Here is a 24,760-nt window from a genome sequence, read left to right on the forward strand (position 1 = left end):
TTTGCTCGTAAAATTATAAGAATCTAAATCCAAAATAGTGGTAAGCACAGAACATTCGATGAATAACTGTCAAGCTGCTAATAATACAAAGTGTATAACTAATTGATAAAAACATAACAGTTATGTATTATTAAATAATGCCTAATTGATATAAACTGGTGTAACTTATGTTCATCACTTATCTTTATTTTCAATAACGGTTTGAAATATTTTTATAACTTATAAGTTGCATTGTTTTATAATCAAATGAATGAACACGAAATAGACGTGTAAATGTCAATTTTTTTTGCATATTATAATTTCTCATTATACAATAATGATCGATGGTATTCAATAGACAATAAAATGAACTAGGGTTCACAGGCCAAAGAATTCGCATGTCATTATACATTATTTAAAAATGATATTCGTTATTATTTAAAGCATTTCCTGTAAATTAAACATTTATGTAAATTGGTCATTTGAGCAATTCAAATTTAAGCCACATTTTGTTTTACATAAAGATATTATAAAGAAATACAGTTTATCTTTTACATAGAATCATTATTTATACCGCTACATATTATAATAAAAATGAGACGCGTACATAAAAAGGAAAAAATAATGCAATACTATATAATATTACAACAAACCACTGTTATTTTTATTATTATTAATCACTGGTAACCCATGGCGAGGATTTGTCACAAAAATATATATTATCAACACATAATGTTAATAATAAAATTGCATTTATCAATGGTGAACACATTTTCTCCTTTTCACATATTAAAAAAAATATAAACAAAATGTTTCATTACAGAAATGGCGATAGACAGTAAGTTGTCTTTGAAAGCATTCGGTTTTTTAGAAGAGTCAGCACTTTTATATCAACAGAATCTCTGTAATGAAACATACAATAAGCACTAAATACCAAGATAAATATATAACAGCTATCGTTATAACAAAAAATGGAATGTTAAAACCACTAGCCATCATTATATTAATAAAAAACAAAATGAAAAAATATCTAAGATTAAATTTATAGGTATAAAAAAAATATCTAAGATTAAATTTATAGGTATAACAGCAATAAATAATGTAAACTATTAACAAATGAACAAGAATGTGTGGCACGATAATAATAAAATTAACCCTATGAATCTAATTTTTCCAATTGACTCGATTTCTCTTCAACAATACTACTAGCAACACCGAGACATTCCTTTTTTAAACTGTCTAAAAAATTTCTATCATCCGAATTACTGCCATCTGTTGCCGAAGCAGCTGCACTTGTTTTTAATATGGCTGTCGAATTTTCTTCCTTGGAGTCAGCTGAGATTTTTGTCTTTTCAAAAGATTTGTCTGCCTGACCAGGTAAATTTTGCTCGGTGTTTGTTGTTGTCGTGTTGGTGTCAAGTTCTTTGGTTTCTGTGTGGACGGATTCTTTCTTTTCAGTACCATTGCTGGTGGAAAGAGTTTGCTTAAAATTACTGTTTTGTACTGTGAGGGAGAGAGAGCATGGCCTTGACGCAGTTCTCTGGTACGGCCAGTTGCCAGATGATTCACCCTGAAAATGACAAAAGGAACATTTACATATCATAATACATAGAATTATTAATATACTCAATCACACACTGAATTAAAAACAGAAAAAAATTAATAATAATTCTATTATATATACAAAACAATCTTAGACTGACCTGTGGAGTGTGCACAGCGCTGATTTCTGTTTGTGTTGAGACACCTCCGCCATCCAATTCTGGCAACCCTGGATGCTTTCCCGAAACGAATCTTAAAATGTCTCTCATAGATCCTTGCAGTTGTTGAACCTGAGATAATTTGAAAATAGAAACAGGAAATTAGAAACTGACAGTCTGTTCGGTAATTGACAATTATTAGTACATTTGCATTATAATGTGAATGGTTTGGTTTCAGTATAAGTCGACCATGCTTCATGTTAGAAATGTTCCGTATGAAGAGAAATTCACAAAACAATACCTTCTTTGTATTATTTCATAAAAATTTCAACTGCACATTTAACCCGGCCGGCGCCGATGTCACACACCTTGTACAAATCGGCCAAATTCGCAATGCGCATGTGTATAAATCGATGCCACCGCGTCCATATTTATCATACGGGACTGATTTTTTCACGTAAATTTGGCCTGATTTGTCCTTCTCCTGCCACCTATGACATATTTTAAAAGCATTGGTTCTAAATATAAAATAATCACCAAAGTTTCGAACCAATTCGTACGGCCAAGTTTTGCCGGTCGACAGAAATCAGTTTGAACTGCGCGCCGCGACTGCGCAGTATACGACAGACTTTCAACCGAGCGGGCCATTGCGCGGGATTGTATTTATCGCATACAAGTAGAATATTTACCGCAATCGTTGATAAATACTTTTTTTGCTGTCTGGTGTACTTATCACATTAAAACTGGCATGATTAACTATTGAACGTATGATTTTATTTTACCGCGATTTTTAAAATACTTTTTGTACTGTCTACCGTGTCCCATTTTAGTGAATGTGAAAATTAATACTGATATCAATAACTATTGTGTGTGAGTTTAATGGTTTCTGTGATTTGGCGTTCCCTAATACTGTAGTTAAACATTTTAAAAACATTTCATAGTTTTATAGTGCGTAAATATGGAGGAAGAAAATGTGCGTACTAATGAGGAATTGGACTCAGATTATGATATGTCGGAAGAGGAATTGGAACAGCATGAGACTGATCATGACGTCGACGATACGGACTCTGACGAGCCAATTGAATTTTTGCGGTCGTGGAGAACTGGCCCGTATATTCCAATAGTTCACGAATTCAATGATTGTCGATCTGGCGTGACATCGAACGACTTGAACGAATCCTCTCCCGAATGTCTTTTCTTTGAACATTTTTTGAATAAAAATATAATGTCGGAAATAGTGAACCAAACGAATACATTTTTTAACCATTCGTACAGTGCGGGAGACCTTGGACCGAAATCGCGATCACACAATTGGACAGACACGTCAGTGCCGGAGTTGTATACATTTTTTGCCGTATCAATGCTGATGACTCGAAATAAGCACACGTCGATAGAGGAACATTGGAGTACCGATCCTTACCTGCATGCAGACATTTTTGGGAAAATAATGGCTAGAAATCGATACCAACTTATTTTACAAATGCTTCATTTTTCTGATCCTAGTGTGACCGCCTCAAATGATAGACTAGCTAAAATTAGATTACTGTTAGAACACACAAGAACAATTTTTAGGGAAACGATGATACCGTATCAGAATCTTTGCATAGATGAGAGCATAATCGTGTTTAAGGGTAGATTAATTTTTAAACAATTCATTCCTTCCAAAAGACATCGATTTGGAATAAAAATGTTTGTGATGTGTGACGTAATGACAGGATATATTATTGACTTTATAATTTATTGTGGGGAAGGGACTGACATACAAGACAATGAAAATCTCGGTATTTCCGGTGCGGTAGTGACAACGCTAATGAAAGACTACATCGGGAAAGGTCACACCTTATGGTGTGATAACTGGTATTCGAGTCCGGCGCTTTTTAAATACCTTCACTCTCACAAAACGAATGCTTGCGGTACAGTGAGAAAAAATCGTAAAGATATGCCAGAGTTCAGCAAACTGAAAAAGGGAGATACCGAGTCTAAGTACAATAGTCCACTTTTGGCTCTGAAATGGCACGATAGGAGGGATGTTCACATGCTATCCACCCTCCACGATGCATCATTTGGACCAACGGGAAAAGTGAACTATAGAACTGGCGAAAACATCGAAAAACCAAAATGTGTTATAGATTATAACAAAAATATGGGTACGGTAGATAAGTCCGACATGATGCTTAGCAACTTGTCGTGTATGAGAAAGTCGATCAAGTGGTATAAAAAGGTCGCATTCCACATGATCGACTTATATTTATTAAATGCTTTTTATTTATATAAATTTATTAAATGTGACAAAAAAACATTGGGCGATTTTCAACTCTGTGTAATAAAACAATTAGTGAACAAATATTGTGTGAGAATTTCAAATGCACCCCTGCCCAAGCCGACAGCGTCAACTAGCGATAATCCCGTACGATTATTGCCCAAAAGTGCAACGGGACATTTGCCAGAATACATTTTACCGACACAAAATACCGATAAGCCTAGAAGGAGATGTTTCGTATGCGGGAATTCTAAAAAAAATCCGAAAAAAACAAAACTTTCTCGCTATATGTGCCCAACGTGTGATGTTGCGTTATGTCTGTCACCTTGCTTTAAAATATATCACATGTCAAAAGAATTTTAAAATAGGTTTATTATTGTATTTGTTTTTTTTTTAATATGTGAGTTCGTGTTAATTTATCAATAATATTCAATAAGTTAAGTGTTTGTGTAGTTTAAATATATTAAAAGGGTCCCCTTTATATTTGTTTACGACTCAACCCGAAGACATTAATATGTGATTTATCGATATGCACTTGAAAATTAGTAACACTTCAATTCGTGGGAACGTAATGCACAAGTGTCGAAATAGTACACACCGCGCAGAGCTCTAACTATTGGCTACAAAATGGCGTCTTACGGTGAGTTCTTTCAAATTTGGATAGCATTCGTTTGTTCGAGTGTTTCTGATATTATAACTGATTTATTACGGTTTTTTAGTGTGTCGAAATTATTTTAATGGTTTTGGGTTCTCGACTGGAGCTGTGACATATTTTTTATTGCTTTTTTTAGTATAGAACAAAGACGATAATGAAATTCATGCGTAGTTATGGTGCGTCATACGATTTTTGAGGCAGGTGCCGGGTTAATAATTTATGGAATTGACTGTTTGAGTAAATCTAAAATTTACTCATAAGTCTTAGAAGTTCCTTTTTCAGATCATTTTCATTTATCATTGATCGATCTTGTAAATTCTATTCTGGCCAAAAATTTATTTTTTATTGAATACGGCAGTATTATGGAATATCTATTTGTCTTAAAATAAAGACTACATAACCATTGATGTACGGTAATACTCATTGTAATACTGTTATGGCATAATATTGTTATGGCGGTTCATCGCACAGGCAACATTTTCACGTGGGTGCTTCCAAACCTGCCACCGACCTCTGTGTAAGATTTTTGCACCCATAATAGGTACATCAAATTATTTCAAAACTCAATCCACAAAAACCTCGTAAATCATGTCCACACAATAGAACAATCTGTAAACCTCATAAATACATGGAATTGTTATCCTTTTATAAAGTTTGTCCTTTTTTACATTTTTATTAAATTTCAGAAAATTCATTGAAAAAAAAGTTTACAAGATTGAACAATAATAATTATAGACTCCATCTTCTAGACACAGTTTCCTTCAACGTTTTTGGTATACAATCAACTATTAGACGTGGCGTTATTATAGTAACAGAAGAGATAGAAGATGCAAAATTTTGTACCTGCGTTTGTAGCATACTGCAAGTTTGCGTCAATTCCCTGACAGCCGAGTCCTTGCTATTGCTCATCTCGCCAATCTTGTCATTCTCCATCGCGAGAATACTCTTTGAGATATTTTCACCCTTCTCGTCACCTGCAACATACATACAATGAATGCCATCTATTATAAATCACAAATAAACAGTTAACGCCATTTTCTCCTTGTCAACCAAGTGCTTAGAACCAATACACCGCACAGAAATTTGCGTTTTTTTTTTTGTTTCACTCGCTCTTCTGTGGTTAAACAGCTCTATTCTTATATTTTGTTGAAACATCTCGATTAAATTTAAAATTTTATATAAAACAATATAAACATTAATATTGATTCTTTAAAAAACCATCGAAAACACGTATATCAAACTATCAAAAATTCTGAAAATTATAGACCACCGACATGAATAAAATAGCCCAAAAAGCTGACATGGGTGTCTAAGGATTAAGTAAAAATGAGTGTCTGTAGCGAGCATATACGACATAAGTGAAGCTTCTTGTTTTGCTGTCAGTTTTCATAATCATTTACATCGTTGTCATTAATGTATAGCATCTATGCACGGAATTCTCGTCATCACTGTAATCCATCCAATCCTCACGTCCCACTAAAGTAACTCATCGGTTACCTGCATAGTCTTCGCGACATATTATATTATAATATATTATGTATGTATATGTACAAGACAAAATAGTCAATGTAGGTAACATATCGTCGGTGTTTTGTAAAAAGGGCGAATTAACCAAAGTGCTACTTTACAGGAGGAGGATTTTTAACTTTTGAGATTTATTTGTTTTTTACCTGTAGATGATTATAAATATCTAACAAGTTTATAATAAAGCTTAGAAAGAATAATGTCATTATAATAGGTATTATTATATAATATTTTAAAAGGCCTAATATGTCACATTTGCTTTTTATTTCGTAATTTTAATTAATTTAATTTTAGTTTATAAGTACTTTCCTGTGGAGATAAAAATTCGCCGTTTTATTAAAATCTCGATTTCGCCAAAATGGTTGGCCTTTTTACAAAACACCGACAATATACTATGGCTTGTCTTCAATGCTTCGGATACGTGATGAACTAATTTTAAGTATCAACCGGCGATTTCTGTTTTGTTATTGTTGAATCTCCATGAGAGTCGAGCGATTTACGCGGTTGACCGGCTAACTCGAAATCAAAGCTATCGTTGGTAATGGTGGACGAGTTGTCGTCCACCATTATCAACCTTGCATTTGGCTGTTAACTGAAAGATTGGTCGTTTGAGGCTGAGAGTTTATTTTTTGATTTTCTAATAGGCTACGACAGTTTTTTGGTGCACGTCAGCCGTATTCACTATACTTAACATTAAGTTTCACTGTCGATGGTTTAGGTTAGGTTAGGTATAAAATAATCGGTGTACCTTTTCCGCAGCTGACTTCCATGGCTGATATCTTCTTCCACAGGGCGTTGATGGCCTGCATCTGTAACTGTTGAATTTTCCTTTCGCTGTCTAATGCAGCTTTCGTTGCTTCCATATCACAAGATAGTTTCCTAAAATATTCAAATACAAGCAGATTAACTACACAGCCACCGCAATGGACAAGTTTTAAGTCACATGTTGTTTTTAAATTATAGATTAAGGAAATGGCAATACCCACTTCTTGTAAAAAAATCTATTAACCACCTCAGATTGATGTGGAGGAGAGAAAAGGTCGTTGTTGCTTGGATGTTGTGAGATGTGAGAATTTATTTGTCGTTACAAAAATAGAATAAATACAATAATTAAGATGACAGCGTGAGATTATACAGATATGTACTGCTGAGATCGATGTGATCGAGGGATTGATTATACATATTAATGAACTGAGAGACTTGATTCGAGTGGAACATCGGTTGACTACATCGAGTGACGGACTCGTGATGATAGTAGTGCGTCGCGTGACGGACTCGATGACTGAGTGAGGATTTGTGGATTGTCCTTATTTATACAAATGCTGTCCATATAGACCCTACTGATCTAGTTATGATTGAGGAAATGCTGACATCGTTTTCGCTTATTGTCTTGTTTTGACAACAAAATATACATATTAAAGTGTGCAACCCTTGTAATGCTGAGTGGTATAATATTGCTACAAATATTACGATAATGCGGAAAGTTTATAATAATACAACATATTGTGTTACTCACTCGATATACTGTCTGGCCCTCATGGTCTGTATGGAGTGCATAATTTTGCCAGTCTTCTGGTTGAGATTCCTCGTCCTGTACCCCCGCCATAGCTTCTGGATGGTGACTGCAGCACAGTACGCCGACTTGCCCATTTTTCCAGCAGTCTTGTTTGTGTTTGTCACAACACTCTCCGAGGATCCGCTGTCTGATATGGATTGCTTCTGCCGTCTAAAATTTCATTTGATATTAGTCATTGATAGATCGGTCTGTCCTCTTGCTGGATTGGTTGTAAAGAATTAAGAAAATTTAAGTTTCATAAATCAAGACTTTCAACGTGTATGTGCTCTTTGATTGGTCAGATTCAATATTTTGACTAATTTCCTTGACCATCAATTTGAAGAGTATTCTTTTATCTAAATTCATTGGTCTATTAAACTCAAGACTATCATTTTTCCTTTAGGTACAATATAATTATGTAGTTTGTGAAATATTCACAAAGAATATAAAGAAAACTTGAATTCAGTTCCTATTCGAAACTATTTACCTTTGGTTAGCTGCATTTTTGATTGACTGCAATTTTTCAACGCACATTTCGCTGTCTTCATCTGAACTGTTGGCACCATGCGTATCAGGTGGGGTAACCTAAAACAGAACAACGTTTACTATCACAATCAAACGTACATTTGACAGCCACTAAGCCGGACATCCAACATAGCTACACCAATGATGTTAACATCGACAACCTTCTTCGACAATGAAACCTGTCTGAAACATTGTAATGGTTTTCAGAAGTTTTGGGATATAAGAAATCTGAACAAACAATTCCGATAATCAATTCAGGATTCAAATTTTTGTTGCAGAACGCAAGGCCGACGTGTCTGTTGGTTGGTTGGCTGGCCTGTTGCAGCTTACAGCAACTGACTGCCAGGAATCTACCCCGGAATTAGTCAAAAATACTGACTTTTTCAAAAACACGATTATAATGACTATAACAATACATAATATGCATTTCTTTAAATTAGTAAAATTAACCAATAATATTGCAATGTGCACTGACTTGTATTTCTGCTTGACTTGAAAGACTGGTAATCACTTTATTGCTTCCATTTTGTTTCTTCTTCTTAGTGGTGTTGCCAGGGGAGCTCTGCAATGATTGGTTGTATAAATTCTTAGCAGATTGAGCGTCGTCATTATTTTGCTGCGGCAACCTTGATGAGAAACTTCCTGTAATATTGAAAAATAAAATATTGTTTAGAGATAACACTACTTTCTACAAATATGCTTGAATTAAAAAGTTTGACAGTTACACGAAGGAGCCTTATGTATATAAAAAACACTTGATGGCATTTTTGATGTGGTTGATTTGGTAGCCAGATCAACATTATGTAATGATCTGTAAGTTGGCGTATTGAAATTGAAACACGGCAGCTTGTTCTTTCATGTTTGACATATTTATGATTGTCCATCTAAATATTCTCAAAAGTTCTTGGCAGTATCTGCTGAATCTGTGAACTTGCAATGAACGAGAGCCAATGTCACATTTTCAAACATCATCGCCGTGGATCATCATGTATTATATAATTATAGTTAAAACTACACGGATTCGGCAACATCATGGCATAACAATAATAATTTATGGAATTAAATTTTAAATGTGTTCCGACACCCACGATAACCGCGCGGTTTAAGTGTCAGCCTATAGCGTCGTGGGTCCCAGGTTCGAATCCTGGGTCTGACAAGTACACATATTGTTTTTCAATTTATGTATGAATCAGAATATGGACCTAATAGGTTGAGCAAGTGGCTGACATCCATTTCTCGTTCAAACAACATATGTTAATACAAACCTCCACTCTGTAGAGGCCCATATGATCTTATTAGGATCGGACATGGTTGGAAATGTGTCAGTAACCTAAAATCGTGTTGAAATGTTTGTAGTTTTTGACTACAGACGACAGACAGACAGAATAAGCGTTGGACTACAAAGCCGTGGGTCCCAGGTTCGAATCCTGGGTCTGGCAAGTACAAAAATTGTTTTTCAATTTGTGTGTGTCAGGGTATGGACCTAATAGGTTGAGCAAGTGGCTGACATCCATTTCTCGTAAAAAACAAAATCTGTCAATACAAACCTCCACTCTGTGGAGGCCCATATGATCCTATCAGGATCGGACATGGTCGAAAAAAAAAAAAAAAAAATATGTGTCAGTGAGTTTTTCAATTTTACTAATTTAGGCTGATTTTCCAGTCACGCTGACCATCGGCGCTGATCGGTGAATATGTATTATCACAATGTAGCGTTTCCTAATAAAACTGCTCAGTGCTGTGCAACATCGGCGCAGACCGTGCGCGATCGTACGCGCCTTCACTGCCAGTGAACGTTGCAGTCTCACGCTGAGCGTACGTTACGATGAGTACAGTCAAAATGAGTCGATGTGATATAAACACCGGGCGAGTGATTGATGAAGTTTGTCCGAGAAAATGTTTGTGGGTTGCCTCAGACCAAGCGGTGGTATGGGCGCACGCCGTAAGCTGCAATGGGTCAACTTATTTTGCAACTTTGCCAGTAACAGACATGCGAAAGTAGTTAAAGAACTTGTTTTCGCCGTCCCTCAACTGTCCGTATAATGTGACAAATGTTCCCACGAGTAATCTCTGAGCAATAATCGGATGAATAAATAGTAGTCTTTTCTTTCATTGTCATTTTTTTCCATAATTTTATGTACTTCCATAATAGAAGTATTTCGCCGACTGTACTTCGCAGCGATCAGCACAAAACTAAAACGAGTCTAAGCTGATAGTCATCACCGAACAGCTACGCATCGTCATCAGCGCCAACGGTCAGGGTGACTGGCAAATCGGCCTTACATATATTTAAGCTCCATCTAGTATTGAAAGTATTCCTCAACCGCTATGAATTGAGTAGATTTTTTTTTAATTCATACAACTAATAACTAAAGATTTTAATACCTTTTCTTTGTTCTGTGCAGTGTCGTAACTTGGGGCTTGACATGGCACTTCGTGATAACTGCGGAGAGCCTATAAATTTAAGAGGTAAATTACCATCGAAACTCCAAGATGGAGTTTCAATGATGGACGGTTGTTACCAATCGCGTCCAATCTCTGAATCCAACACACATCGAAAAAATAACATTGGTACGAATTTTAACCGATGGTGTGATTTGAACCAGCAATCACAGATTTAGAACCTGTCTAGTATTCTAATTTGAAACAGCCACAGAAACAATATACTTGTAAATCATTGAATAAAACATGGACAGAATGAGACTAGGAGTGCAGATGCATACTTTAATTGGTAATTGGTAATCAATCAAGCTCTTGTCCGGAATCCGATCATATGTGGTCCAAATTTTTCAAGTATGTAGGTATATTTCCGAGGCTGTTTCAAATTAGGTATACATACTATATCTTCCAATGCAGAATATTGCATTTTTAAAATGAATCTTGAATAAAAATAATTTCATTAATAAATTTACGATAATAAGGTGTACGATTAAGTAACCTTCAAGCATTAATTTGAATAATATTTTGTAGCGAGTCGGGCACATATATCACATTTCACTTACAACACCGCTACGATGGTAACACCAGATTCGTGCCCGCGCATTGAACGACGCTCAACACTTGATCACAGAATATTTGTTTATAATTACTTTTTCTTGCTGTGTTTGCCTGCCACGGTCACATCCCGACTCGCTAGATTTAGCCATTTTTGCACGTGCAAGGTGATATACAAATAAATTAATCCTAATACTACAAACACCAAAAAGTCACAACTTTTAATCATGAGGAAAATTATTACCTTTGTTATTTCTGACATTAGGTCCAGTAGGTTTGGCGATTTGCACCCCAGATCCAGTTTTATTGGTGTTAATTTTACCACTTTTAGCCTGAGTATTCAAGCTCTGACTGTTGGAATTTGAATGATTCATATTGGCCATACTGGAAGGTATGTGAGTAGAAGCAGTGTTGCCGGGCTGTGAAATCGACAAAGGACTAGTAATGTTGTAGGCCTGGGTGCTGGCAACGATGCGTCTGTTCGCCATTAGGCTGTGAGGGTTGGAGTTGCCGATTATTCCCGTCTGCGACGTGAAGAGGGGGCCTTGGTAATCGGGACTCATCAGTGAGTCAAGAACGGGAACCATTTTTGACGCAGCTTCAAGCGGCTGATTAAAAGCTTTGTTGGAATCTAAGTGAGCTGGAAAGGTAACAAAATCACTGTTTAATACTAATTACAATTACAAAAACTACTGGAGAACCAATACTTTAAATGTCAACTGTTGTGATTCCATTTTCCATGTCCCCATTTTTTTTCAAATTAAAATCTAGAGGGGTAGTAGAAAAATTGAAAAAATGACTGATTATTTTTTAAAGACCTCTTTTAAAATAGGTATAGTAAAACCTTGGATTGTAAGTAACTTGTTCTGCGAGTATTTTGTAAGACAAGCAATTTTTTTTTATAACTTTTAACTTGATAAACGAGCAATGTCTTGCAATACAAATAGTACGTATACGCTTTGTCTACCGAGCGTTACATGATCACAACTGAGTCGATGGTTTTTCTCGCTCTCTCTCTCGCTGGGAGATCCTCAAAATGCAAAAATTTTGTAATTTGTAGCGTACCATGATGGAAAAAAGCTGGACTAAATGCCATTGAATTAACCTTCAGTGTTCTAAAATATATTTTGTCTGTGAAGAAACTTACAATCATTAATCTTGCAATTCTCCTTTACTTTAGGCTCTTCAGAACATTCGATCAGTTCTTTCTTAGCTTTCAAAATCTCGTCAATTTTGCTTCCTTTCTTTTCCACAGCATCTCTATTATCGATATGATTCTTCTCAGACTCGAAAATTAGTCCAGCGGAAGAAGAGTCGAAGCTGTGACTCATGACAGAACTGTACTCGGCGATGCTCTTGCTGTGGTTGGTGCGGGTGGGCGTGAGGTTAGTGGGGATCTCTCCTGAGAAGCTAGCCGACATCTGGTTGGACTGGAGGCCCAGGAGGGTCTGATGCTTCGCCGGAAGAGCCGAGTGGTAACTGCTCGACATGCTCCGGTCGGGGGATTTACTCACCACTCGGCCTGCGATGCGAGCTACAATAACAAATTGATAATAATCAAAGAGTTTGACTATAAAATGTAATGGAGCCTATAGAAATTTTAGTATAAATACACTTGTAGCCATTTATGGAATGTTTTTAGGGTAGCTAAATCAAAATCAATATGTTTTACTAAGTAGAATGAATTGAACAAAGTACTGTTTGTATTTTCACTTGATACAAATGATATATTGTCGGCTGAACTCGCATACTGTTTATCTCTAAACCCGTGGTGACAGGAGACAGAGAATAATTCGTATCTGCATTTTTTTGGGGTACAGTTAAAAATATTGTTAAATCTTGAATGCCAAATCAATAACAATCGTTATTTACATAACATATGTGACATTATAGCTTAAAACCGAATTTATTCAGTTCTTATGCTCTTCTGAACATTTTGCAAAAATGTAGATAAGCAGAAGTTAACCAGACAATATTATGCAATTGACATATTCGTGATTATTCATCTAAATCTCATGGCAATATCTACACATCGATACCCCAGTTCAATAGGGGAACAACTCATAAAACCTTGTTCCAAGATAATGGCGTTTGAATTTTTTGCAGTAATTCTCATTTTAATTTTAAAGCCTTGATTTCGTTGAAAGTGTATGTTTTTTTATATTTAATTTAGTGGAATTCATCAATGCACAATGAAATTATACATTTTAATAAGGAATTAACCAATAATTTTGATTATATAACGGAATTACTAATTAATCTCAGAAAGGGTTTATCGATTTTATGACATATCGAAGACATTTTTGACTATTTTTTTTGCTGAATTATAAAGAGAAGACTTTTCTACATCGAATGGCATTCTTAACTCAAAACCTTTAAATTATGAGTTGTTCCCCTATTGAACTGGGGTATCGACATGTTCTACTGACTCTGAACATGCCTAGTTTGATTTCTCACACAATCATTTCAGGATAGCCTGTTTCTCACTTTCACTCATCACCGCATATAGTCATATTAAATATGAACACTACACAGCAACGTCATGAATCAGGCATAAGAATACATAATAAGAATATATTATGAAGTTTATTAGTTCAGTGAATCTAAAATTGTGTAGAAATAGATGTGAACGAAAATGATGAATTTGCTACAAATGAGACAGCAATGCGAAATAAATAAATAACTAATAATGAGTCCTTTCCTTCAGATTCACTTTCATACACTAATTTAGGCTCCGTCTAGTATAGAAGGGTTTCTTCAACATAATAATATTAACTCCATAATAATTTTCCATGGGCACCCAGTCACTTTACAGTTGGCTAGCGTGCATGAGGCAGGAAAGAGTTAAAAGAGTGACCAAATATAGATGCATTTTCAAACTCGCTAGAAGACAATTCCCAGCATAATGACATTGGTTCAAACGGCGGAAACATTAAAATAAAACCAATACAAACGGTTGGCAAAACATTATATGTTATGCTGTGGGCAAGTAGTTCAAGTGTCTCTGTTAAATTTTAGGAGTGTTCGTAAGCAAATCTGTCAGTCCCTTTTTGATGGATGTCATCATGAAGAGGCACCTCATATGAAAATGAGACATTCTGTACCAATGTGGCCCACACATACAGAATTATGTTAAAAGTTAAAAATCAACCTAGACATCTTAGGTAGGCGTTCATACTTGAACCTGTGAATGTTTGATGAAATAGTGAAACGTGTCCGTACCATGCATTCTAGGTGAATGTTTTGCTCTCGGAGGACTAGGCCCTTGTTCCCTCAATTGCTGCTGATGATGCTGAGCCTACAAAAATGACAATCAATCAGTTTTAAACAAAGAGTTTCGACTAATCATAAGGAAGCCTATTGAATTACGAATTACAAAATGTATGGGGGAAAAATAAAAAAAATTTTTTTTGATTTTCATTAATTTCGTTTCTGATCATAGATGTGCCCTACCGAATTGAGTTCGAAGGAATTCGGGGAATTCGATTATTTTTATTACTATCATAAAATAAGTAATTTTTGATGTTTTAAGAAAAGTCTGTCACAATTTTCAATGACTGGCTCATGAAATAGTGTACTTTATTATGATTTATTGAATATTTTTATATTCCAGGTACTCTGAAATCATTTCGAATTACGAAATTCGTATTAAAGGTATGGTTTTATATGAAAATAATGTTCAACGGACTTTTTTTTCAGGAAAATTCGAATTACGGCGAATTTCGAATTATCAGTGTTCTTACTAACGAGGTTTTACTGTATTAGAACAATTGATGCCCATTCTGGAACATTTTTAGTGTGGTTGAATTGGTAACGAAACATTTATGTTCTGTGTTGGCAGGATTCAATAGAACTACGAATAATTATCAGAAGATTTAAAAGGGACCTCAAAACAGTTCAAGCCAATCATATAATTATACCTACACAGCGATGCGTATATCTCACAAATTGAATATAAAATATTATGTACCTACCTAAGCATCACAAAATCCCTACAACTAACATCAAAAAGGCCTATAACATAACCACTCAAACAGATAATATGAGGCGTCTAATTACAAAAAGCGACAAGTCCACAATTCAATATTTTCGGGAAACAACGTTTTTATGTTTCAAGCTTCAATTATTTGATTTAACGTGAGATTATTTTTTCCGTTGTATTCTATGTTGAAATTAGAACCAAATGGCAATTTGTTTCAGCCCATAAACTCTTAAATGTAATAAATATAGAAAAAATAAAATTGGACGTAGCGCTATTTGTAGCTCACTTTTTAATTTACTCCTCATAAGGCACATATTTCCGCGGCACTGTCATAAGTTTACCAGATGCTACAGCATGGAAGACGCCCTTTTCAATATTGAACGTTCCTTTATTGGTTGACTTAAACACGCGCGAAATCAACCAAGCTTTAAATAATATGAAACACGGACTTGGCACTTTTTGTAATAAATCGAGACTTAAAATATTTTTTTTCGTAGGGTTATGTTGCGTTTTGGAATTTATAGATCAATACATATTGTGTAAAATTATACAAAGAATACGTGCGTATTTTTTTCTCGATTTTGACCAAATGTGGACTTATTGCTTTTTGGAATTAGATTATTTTGAGTCATCTTCATTAATAATTATTTATAGTTACAGGAATTGATTCTAGGAAAGAGATGCATTGACATTTTTACTAGGTTAATTTTTACTACGTTAGTAATTGTAATTTATGGTTTATATTTAATTTTTTAACATGGGTGCCTCAAAATCAGTCACTGCCATGAGGCCTAAGCCTGTGACTGATTCAATGCACTGTTTATAAATAAAATACAAATGGCGCAACTTCCTGTTGGCACTCTTGCTTTGGTTACTTACTTATGTGCAGTTATTTGCCATTTTACATGCCCGTTCATCTAAATAATGATTAATCTAAACACTCTAAGGCGTTGCCATTTCAATGTGGCACTGGCGAAAAACATCACAAAACACAACTGTGAAGCTTACTACAAATAAACCTCCAATTCAGAAACAAATGACATGCAGCTAATTTAATCATTAATCTTATAACAGTACCAAAATGAAAATAAGGTTCAAAGCAATTAACAAGATAATAGGGGGCCAAGCGAGACAAGCTGTTACGACAAGAGAGATGTAGAAATTGTCAGCAATATACATATTAGCCCCGGGTATTAGAAGAGATGGATTTGCACAACTTACGCTTACTGTTACCTTATTATCAACATATATATTATAAAGGCTCCATCTACGTAGAAGACATTCATAAGGATCTTTGATTTTGTGCTGTCTTTTAATATGTTCGATGGGTGCAAGTAGTCCTCCCCTACACCTGCCACCACAGATGAACTCTTTAATAACGTGCCATAACATGACGGCCCTCGTAGTCCAGTGTGCTAGGCGGTGGCCTTTCATCCGAAGGCTCCGGGTTCGATTCCCGATGAAGTCACAATATATTTATGTGATATGTAGTCTGTGTATTTTTGACTGTTTCATAATTTCTATTACTAACTACACTACTGTTATTTGAACTCATGCCCTGTTGTAGTGTTAAAAAGAGTACACAAATATCTTATTACTCTACCTTGCTCAGTATCAACCGTAGTTTCCGCTGTTCCTCAGTTTCAAGAGCAATTTCCCCGAGAGGGCATGTCGTCTCCAGATACTGTGCAAGCTGCGAATGCTCTCCCTCGCGAAACTGACGACCACGTCCCTGACTGTACAACCATTCTGCTTTTAAACTGAAAAATAGTAAAATATTGACACAATCATTTATTATCAGTTTGGCATTAATTACATATTTTATGTACTAGATTTTGAAAAGGATTATACTGACCTTTCGATCGCATTAACTTCGAATCCATCGACAATTTTTACATTCATCACCCAATTGATGACGAAGGGACGATAGTCAAAATCACTGCGTAAATTAGTCAAGGAAATATTATCAAATATGTATAGTAATTAGGTACTTAGGAAGTACTTATTCAGGGAATTCATAAATAATGGAAACTGAAATACCTAACGGGTGTGGAGTAACAGGCAACCGATCTCGAGTGTGGAAGAATATGGGATAAACTTAAACACTTGTAAAGAGTACGCTTGTCTCTCAGTCTGACAACTGCTTTCGGTTTACGCTCATTCAATATTGGTGTATTTGAAAGTAGCAACACACACTATTGCATGTCTATAATGTGTGGTTCATTTTCATAGGACACTCATACATTTAAAACCCTGCATTAAAATGTAGAGTATTGGGGAATAGCCTATCAGAATTCTATTTATTAATCTGTTCCATGTACTTATTGCTATAATATGGCTTTGGTCGAATTAAAACTTTAGCAGATTCTTTCCTCGGTCCGCAAGGCGAATTAAACTTTCAAATTCTTCTACAGAAAAATATCAGTTTTGCACCTATCATAAATAGACCAAAGACATGTTGATTTGAAACGTTCATAGTTGGTGATAACACATCCCTATTACATTTTTGATTTTGCAGAATTGCAGTACAGATTTCATATTCCAAAGGATACATCTTCTCCTGTCCATTGGCGGTGACACACGGGTTTCCATCCACGCTGAAGTTCTCCAACTGACCCAAATGAGCCAGATGGCAGAGCGTGTTTAAGTCGGTCAGAAAGTTGCCGGCCAATCCGAGTGTGACGAGAGAAGATGGAAGATAGCGCTCACATTGTCTCAGATTCCCGATACGGTTTTTGTCCAAATGTAAATGCTGCAAATATTAATAATAGACACAACGATTAACAGAAAGTAACAATTATCTTAATGTCCAGTCTATGGAGGTTGATTTGTATGCAAATGTAAAGATTGGGGGCTAAACAAACATAAGGTGAATATTTTTTGCACATTATTACGTGCAAAATTTATACAAACAAACACCACATTAACAAAAAACGTATTAATACTATCGACCGATGGTACTTGGAATTTTAATTTAAAAAACGTATTATTTTAAATGTGAAGCGAATTTGGCAGATTGATTTACTCATTATCCAGATTAACATTTTATTACAAACAATTCTTAAGGATGACAGTAATCATTTAAATACATTTCATAATAATTTATATTTTAAATGATCAATCAGTATAAATATACATTCGTTAAATGAATTCATCTTCTTATTACATATTATTTTATGATTATTTTTATCATTAAAATGTAGTTTAACGATGTAACGCGGATTTTTCTAGAAAATATAAATATGTATAATAAACTTGAAATTATTTATATATATATTATATCAATAGCAGCTTTGGTGTTGAAAACAACTCATTATTACATAATTGTACTGTCATAAACACAATATAAAATATTGAAATCATCACTGACAGCTGATGATTTTATTTATTTAGAATTTGAGTGCCTCCATTCCTATCGATAGTAGATATTGTTATAAAATGGGCGGAGAAAAAAAAACCAATCTGATGATGTAAACATCAAAGCATTTGAACTATCAAAAAAGAGGGCCTATGTGATAGTAGGACCTCTTTCTATTACAGTTAGTACCTATCCTTTACTACGCCTCACGATATTACTATGGCAGTATCTGACAGGCCGTGGATTTTTAACGACACACATTGAATGTAGAGCTAAGCTCTTACTACAATCGCTGTAATACTGATTATTTGTGGCTTAGTATTTCATAAGTATTCAAACAGATGTCACTGTGTTTAATCTTTTTGATTATGCAAATCAATTGACAGTGGCTAGTAATTAGAGTTTAAAGTCGGACGAAATAATGGAGCAAGAAAACTCGCTGAAGACATAGAACCGGTTAATAGTAAATCCAAACCTTTTTACTGCAGTCGAAAGAGAAACTATAAAAATGTGCAGTCAGCCATTGGGTACCTAACTTATTTAAATAATGAGATTTTATATGATTGTTCATCTAAATCAGTGATAAACAACCCGTCGCCCCTGGATGACTTTCTGTGAGCTAACAAGGTTTTTTTATGTGTCTTCTTCTTCAGCCATATCCTCCCCTTAGTTGTTGTATGTGGACACCACATGGCCCCCCCAAAAATCCCTATCGCTCACCAGTCTTCTTGCATCCTTCCAGGTCATTCCGGCATCCCGTAGCTCTAATATTCAGTTTAGATAATTATGTGAAAAATATATTATGTTTATAAATGTGGCCGCTAATTTATTTAGTATTCAATTTTGTTCCTGGTGAAAAGATAAGTTGCTTATCACTAACTTCTTTAAAGATTTTTAGACTAATGCAAGGCATTTTTACCTCCATGCGCCCCTAGCAAATGGATTCTCAAAGCACAATTAAAATGGACTTCCTACAAATAATGAACCAGCAATATGAAATGACTTATGGGTACTTTAGTAAGCTTTATACATATTATACTTTCAATGTTTAAGAATAGCTATCATGTAGATATTGTATTTTGTCTATTAAGCTACCCATTGGAGTTTTGAGACCGAGATGGATAGCAGGGAAAGGCACAACAATAACCATAGACAATATACACACTACTCTTATAGTAATGACGTGTTTCACGCTCAAACTGATATGTATTGCACGAGACGTGCGACACAACTGTTTCTATTAGAGTAGTCGAACAACTGATATTATGGTACATTGTTCAATTTCTTCAGTCATAACGAGTATTAAACCAGCTACAAACGTAATTGCATTGGGTGGAGTTGAGTTGAGTGGAGGAGGTATGCTGTTAAGATCTGCCATAAATAATAACACCATCTGTAAATTGTAGTCTTATTTCAATGAAAACAAATAGGTATGACTGACAAAGTTTAATGTGCACTATTTATGGCGGATCTTAACAGCCTAACTCCACCCTTCGCCACTGTGCTCAGGTATACCATTCATGTATACTTGTACCGTGTGGAGGCTATATGGCCATTACTTATACTTGTGCAAATAAATTGCGCAAGTATTATACTGTTCAAGTATTATACTGTTCAAGTATTATACTGTTCAAGTATACAGTTACGTTTGTAGCTGGCTTAAGGACATCACATTCATACAATTAAAATACTTACCTTCAGGTGTTTTAAATAGGAGATGTCAGATATGTGAGTAATCTGATTGTCAGACAAATCCAGATGCTCCAAATGAGTATTATTGTTGAGATGCTCTATTGATTTTATATTATTACCTGCAAATCGGGGTTAGGAACAAACATGTTAGTCAAACCACATATATTAGGCAGGGGTCAAGCTGAAGCCTAGTCCAGACCAAGAACATCTGTATATGTTCTACGTTACCCATCCACGTCAGGAAACCAAAATCCAACGTCATTTGTATCAGCACATGTTAAATGTACGTAAATATTCAGATAGAAAAGTTAGGATACAATTTTGATACAACTTTCGAACAGCAATCGATGCATCTTAGTCTGGACTAGGCATAAAACCGTTATTATGAGGCCAACATGGCAAAGATACGTGAGATGCCGGGGATGAATTTATGTATATATGTCAATCAGGATGTAAAGACTAGACTGCGGCTTCCATACCGAGACACACACGTCACTGCGGACGTTTATGGAACTAAAACCATCGCAATGCCACCGCCAGCATGCAAAAAAAGCGTGATGTAATACGGTCATCGCATACAGCGCCATGACGTAGATGTCAATATCGAAGGCGCACAGTATTTAAAACAGTGATTTCCAACTAGAGCTCAGCGGAATGCAAAGGTCCCACAAGAAAGTTCAATAGCTTGCTAAGAGGTCATCCATGCATGATGTCACACGATTTTGGGTATTTTTTGTAGGTTTACCAGTAACAAAGTCATAGCAAAAAATAAGTTTATACTTTGTAGGTTTTGTGACATCACATTTTCAACAACACCATCATCACAAACTATCATATATCTAATCCCCTCTCCCCCTCAGGGCGTGATGTCATATAACGCCCCTAACTTTATAAAACAATACTTAACAGAAATCCATTACAGAATAACTTTGTTTGTAACAAGTTAATCAGACTCAGTCTGAAAATGTTCTTTTTTTTAATCGAAATAGAACACATGCAATAAATACTCTTGTAAAGCATACTTTTCAACCAATGTGTGCCTCCAGTGCTAACATATGCATGTAAAATATGGAGCCTTAATGTAAAATAAATCAGACATGGAAAGGTGCTAATGAAAATGTGGAAAGACCCACTACAGACACCAATGAATAAGGAGGCAGACAAGAGTATGAAATGTGATTTCTGACATATTACTCGGCAGTCATACAATGGTACCCAATGAGCACTAAACGACCACTGGGCAGCCCTAAAACTCACTAGATTGGTGAACTCGTTAAGATCAGCAATGTAAATGATCCGAAACCATTTGCTTGAAAAGTTAATAAATAAACCAAAACCCAACACAATCTACTTATTTCTGGGTTACAGTAGGTTGTATTAAGGTGCATTTAGATTAAACGAACAAGAACATAGAGCGAGAGCTAGAGGATTATGTTCCTGCTCGCCTGGTATAAACGCCTAGTGAACAAAATCCACAAAACAAGTTTAAACTAAAAGAGCTAGAAAATAGAACACTGCGAGCGAATGCTCTGGCTCTCTTTCTGTATTTTTTTTCGTTTGGTTTAAATTACCACATTTGTTTGTTCGCAAGTGCACGACTTAGTCGCGTTTTTGGCTGGTCAATTTTTTATTCCCGTGAAACATGTAACAATACACAAAAGTTATGTAATATTTATTAATCGTATAGGTATGTTCAGCAGCGAGCGAAGAACACTTTGATGAACCGCTCCACCAGCGAGCGCGACAGAACACAAAAGAATGCTCGACGCAACTGTGCTTTTGCTCTAGCATGCCTTTAGATCTAACGAACGAGCATTCTGAAAGCATTCTAGCTAAATGCAGCGAATCTCCATTGAATCCAAAAGAATACTCGCTCGCTCGCTCGATAAAAAGCGTTTACGTCAAGAGAATTTCACTGGAGTAGGGGAAGAATGAACATCCGCTCGCTTAGTCTAAATGGTGCTTTAGGTTTCGGCTCAATTCATAGGACCACAATATGGAATCCTATCCAAATTACTATTCAGTGAAAGACACCCGATACTTATGGCAAATGGATACTTCAGTGGTGTAGGTGTACGTTCTCATAATATTTCCCATACATCAATATTAGTCACATGATACTACCATACCAGCAATTAAATAAACAAAACATAATAATATATAAAACTAAAAAAAATCACATTTGCATATTCACACATGTTACCTTTTTTTTAATATCATGAATTGCCATTAAGTAATAATCAATTGTAAAGAAGTTAATATTAACTTATTAATGACACCCATGAATACATAAATAATTGTATATTAAATAAAAATGAGACAGACAAAGATACTTTCATATAATTTTCCAACTTACAAGTACTAGTGGAATGTGGGGAAGGTTTTACAAATCTCGAAAGGTTAATTGTTTTGAGCAGTATGCCAGGTAAAAGAGGTAGAGGGCGAACACCGAGGAGGTAAAGTGACCAAGTGAAGGAATTCATTAGAAAACCGATAGCATCCACCATAAGACTTGCAGAGGATAGGGAAAGTTGGAAAAAAAAGATCCAGAATTCCGCAGTACCTATTCCACAATGATCACAATCCTCAGTCATGAGGATGACAAGAATGAAGAAAGTACAGAACTGGGCCCTGTGCCATAAGAATCAATGACTTCTTTTTAACAGGAGCACAAGTGATGCCAACCGTACTATAATTATAGTACAATACTATAATTTTGATTTCGCGAAAAATGTAAAATACTATAATTTTACACCAAATATACCAAAATACTATAATTTTAAAGGATTCGAGACGAAAAATGTTCCTGTACTATATATTTTTCAGAAATACTATAATTTTTACGCCTTTGTACTATAATCAGCATAGAAAAATATGGCAACACTGAGGAGCACAGACAATCGAACATAAAGTAAGTGTAAACAAAGTACAAAATTAATACGCATTGTAAAGTTGCATCTAGTCTACCATATTTGTTTAATATTATACAAAACGTTTGTCTGCATCGTATCATTATGCTGTTAAAATAATGTACGTCCAAATAGGACAATTGAGAAGATATTCTATCTTTAAAATACATGTCCATTTCTCATACATCTCAAATCTTAAAATTCGATTTTCTCAAAACATACAAAACTGGACGTCACAAAACTAAACCATCGATATTCTTCCCTACAATGCTCGCTTGCATCATAATCATACATATCTAATTCAAGGATTGTTCTTGGCACAGGCACCCGCTGGAGTACCAAGATATGTACATAAGTCCCAAATGTTGTTGCAGACCGTTATTGTTTGACATTTCATCCGCCAAGAGGTATTGTTAAGCTGGACGTGAATTAGCTCAAATAAGGAAATTCGCTTACATGACAGTTGCAATTTTCTAAGATAAACAAGCTCCTTTAGTCCTTCGATAGTCAATATTGCATTGTTGCTAAGATTCAAAGTTCGAATGCTTGTCAATCGACCAACGCCATGCATCCGCAACAAGTTGTTTTTGCATACTGATAACTGGAACATTTAAATAACATAAAATAATCAATACATTATGATTTAACGAAAGGTTGAAGATACAGTACTCAATATCGTATTTGTAATTAAGGTGTTTTAGACACCAAAAATTAACACAACCTACCTACTGAAAACACACACCAAAACCTAACACAGCCTACTTATTTTTGGATTACAGTAGGTTGTTACATTAAGATTTGGTTACTGGCTTCACAAAAACGTTATGAAGTATGTACTGTATCTTACTCAAGAAAGTTATGAGACAGCGTACTGTAAAGACAATAATTCATACATTTTCAAGCCTTGTATAAGAATCCACACAGTCTAATCTTTGAAGATCATTTTCGTCCAAAATTAAAGTTACTATGGTCCTTGCTTCTTCTTCCGTTGCTTTGTTTATTTTCTTCAAGTCTTTCTTGGAATAATCCAACGTCTCTGAAGATTCTTCAGCTGAAAAGAAACAAATTTCTAATTACACGCCATAATAAAGATATCGTATTTTCTTCAAATTTAGTGACAAGTTTTCAAAATATCTGATGTGACATGTGGCATATTGGCTGAAACCAACGGTTGTCCGACAATATTGAGATATTTAGGCGTAATTGTAATATAACAAACCCATTTTTCGCCGGAATTCAAAACATTTTTGACATAAAATTGAATTGAAATGACATTAAGGAAGAAACGGATTGTGTTTTTATTCCACCCAAGCGTATAAATGAGAGTCAAATGCAGCCAGCTAACATATTTACCAAGTAATACTAGAACATATAGGATAGTTCAACATTCGCAAATTGTATGCGGTCCACACACCAAAGCGAATATTTGCCAATCAAGCTCGTATTGGCTTACGGAAAAGAGCACGCTTGCGCGACCGCCTTGCGTCTTGAGTGCGAATTTGCAGCAATAATCGCTGCGATTTTCGGGAACGCTGTCGACAGCGTATTATTCGCGACGCACAGATTTCGGAAGGGAATTAAGTTATTATCTTGTAAAGTTCGATATGGAGCGCTGCGATTGTTTGAC

At 35.3% G+C, this 24,760-nt stretch overlaps 1 protein-coding gene across 1 annotated transcript; it reads right to left on the reverse strand.

The window, feature by feature from the left end:
- Nucleotides 1–288: 288 nt before the first annotated feature.
- Cep97 (centrosomal protein 97kDa) lies at nucleotides 289–24,406 on the reverse strand. The gene is made up of 18 exons (XM_085961134.1): nucleotides 24,353–24,406; nucleotides 24,027–24,184; nucleotides 23,590–23,734; nucleotides 20,228–20,343; nucleotides 17,727–17,926; nucleotides 17,030–17,113; nucleotides 16,778–16,934; nucleotides 14,415–14,490; nucleotides 12,340–12,726; nucleotides 11,437–11,832; nucleotides 10,584–10,652; nucleotides 8,674–8,840; nucleotides 8,161–8,258; nucleotides 7,635–7,844; nucleotides 6,867–6,997; nucleotides 5,438–5,568; nucleotides 1,683–1,811; nucleotides 289–1,549 (listed from the first exon to the last, which is right to left on the reverse strand). The coding sequence occupies exons 1-18, from the start codon at nucleotides 24,354–24,356 to the stop codon at nucleotides 1,136–1,138; spliced, it is 3,072 nt and encodes a 1,023-aa protein (XP_085817260.1). The 5' UTR covers nucleotides 24,357–24,406; the 3' UTR covers nucleotides 289–1,135.
- Nucleotides 24,407–24,760: the final 354 nt, after the last annotated feature.

The sequence above is a fragment of the Rhyacophila brunnea genome, unplaced genomic scaffold (assembly GCF_057557595.1).
Source record: "Rhyacophila brunnea isolate RB1 unplaced genomic scaffold, BYU_Rbru_1.0 scaffold_12, whole genome shotgun sequence".
Classification (NCBI taxonomy): domain Eukaryota; kingdom Metazoa; phylum Arthropoda; class Insecta; order Trichoptera; family Rhyacophilidae; genus Rhyacophila; species Rhyacophila brunnea.

Coding starts and splice junctions, on each gene's coding strand:
- Cep97 (XM_085961134.1), bottom strand. Junction 16,935..17,029: donor GAAGTTAATGCGATCGAAAG/GTCAGTATAATC, acceptor ACTATTTTTCAG/TTTAAAAGCAGAATGGTTGT. Junction 5,569..6,866: donor GGAAGTCAGCTGCGGAAAAG/GTACACCGATTA, acceptor TGTATGTTGCAG/GTGACGAGAAGGGTGAAAAT.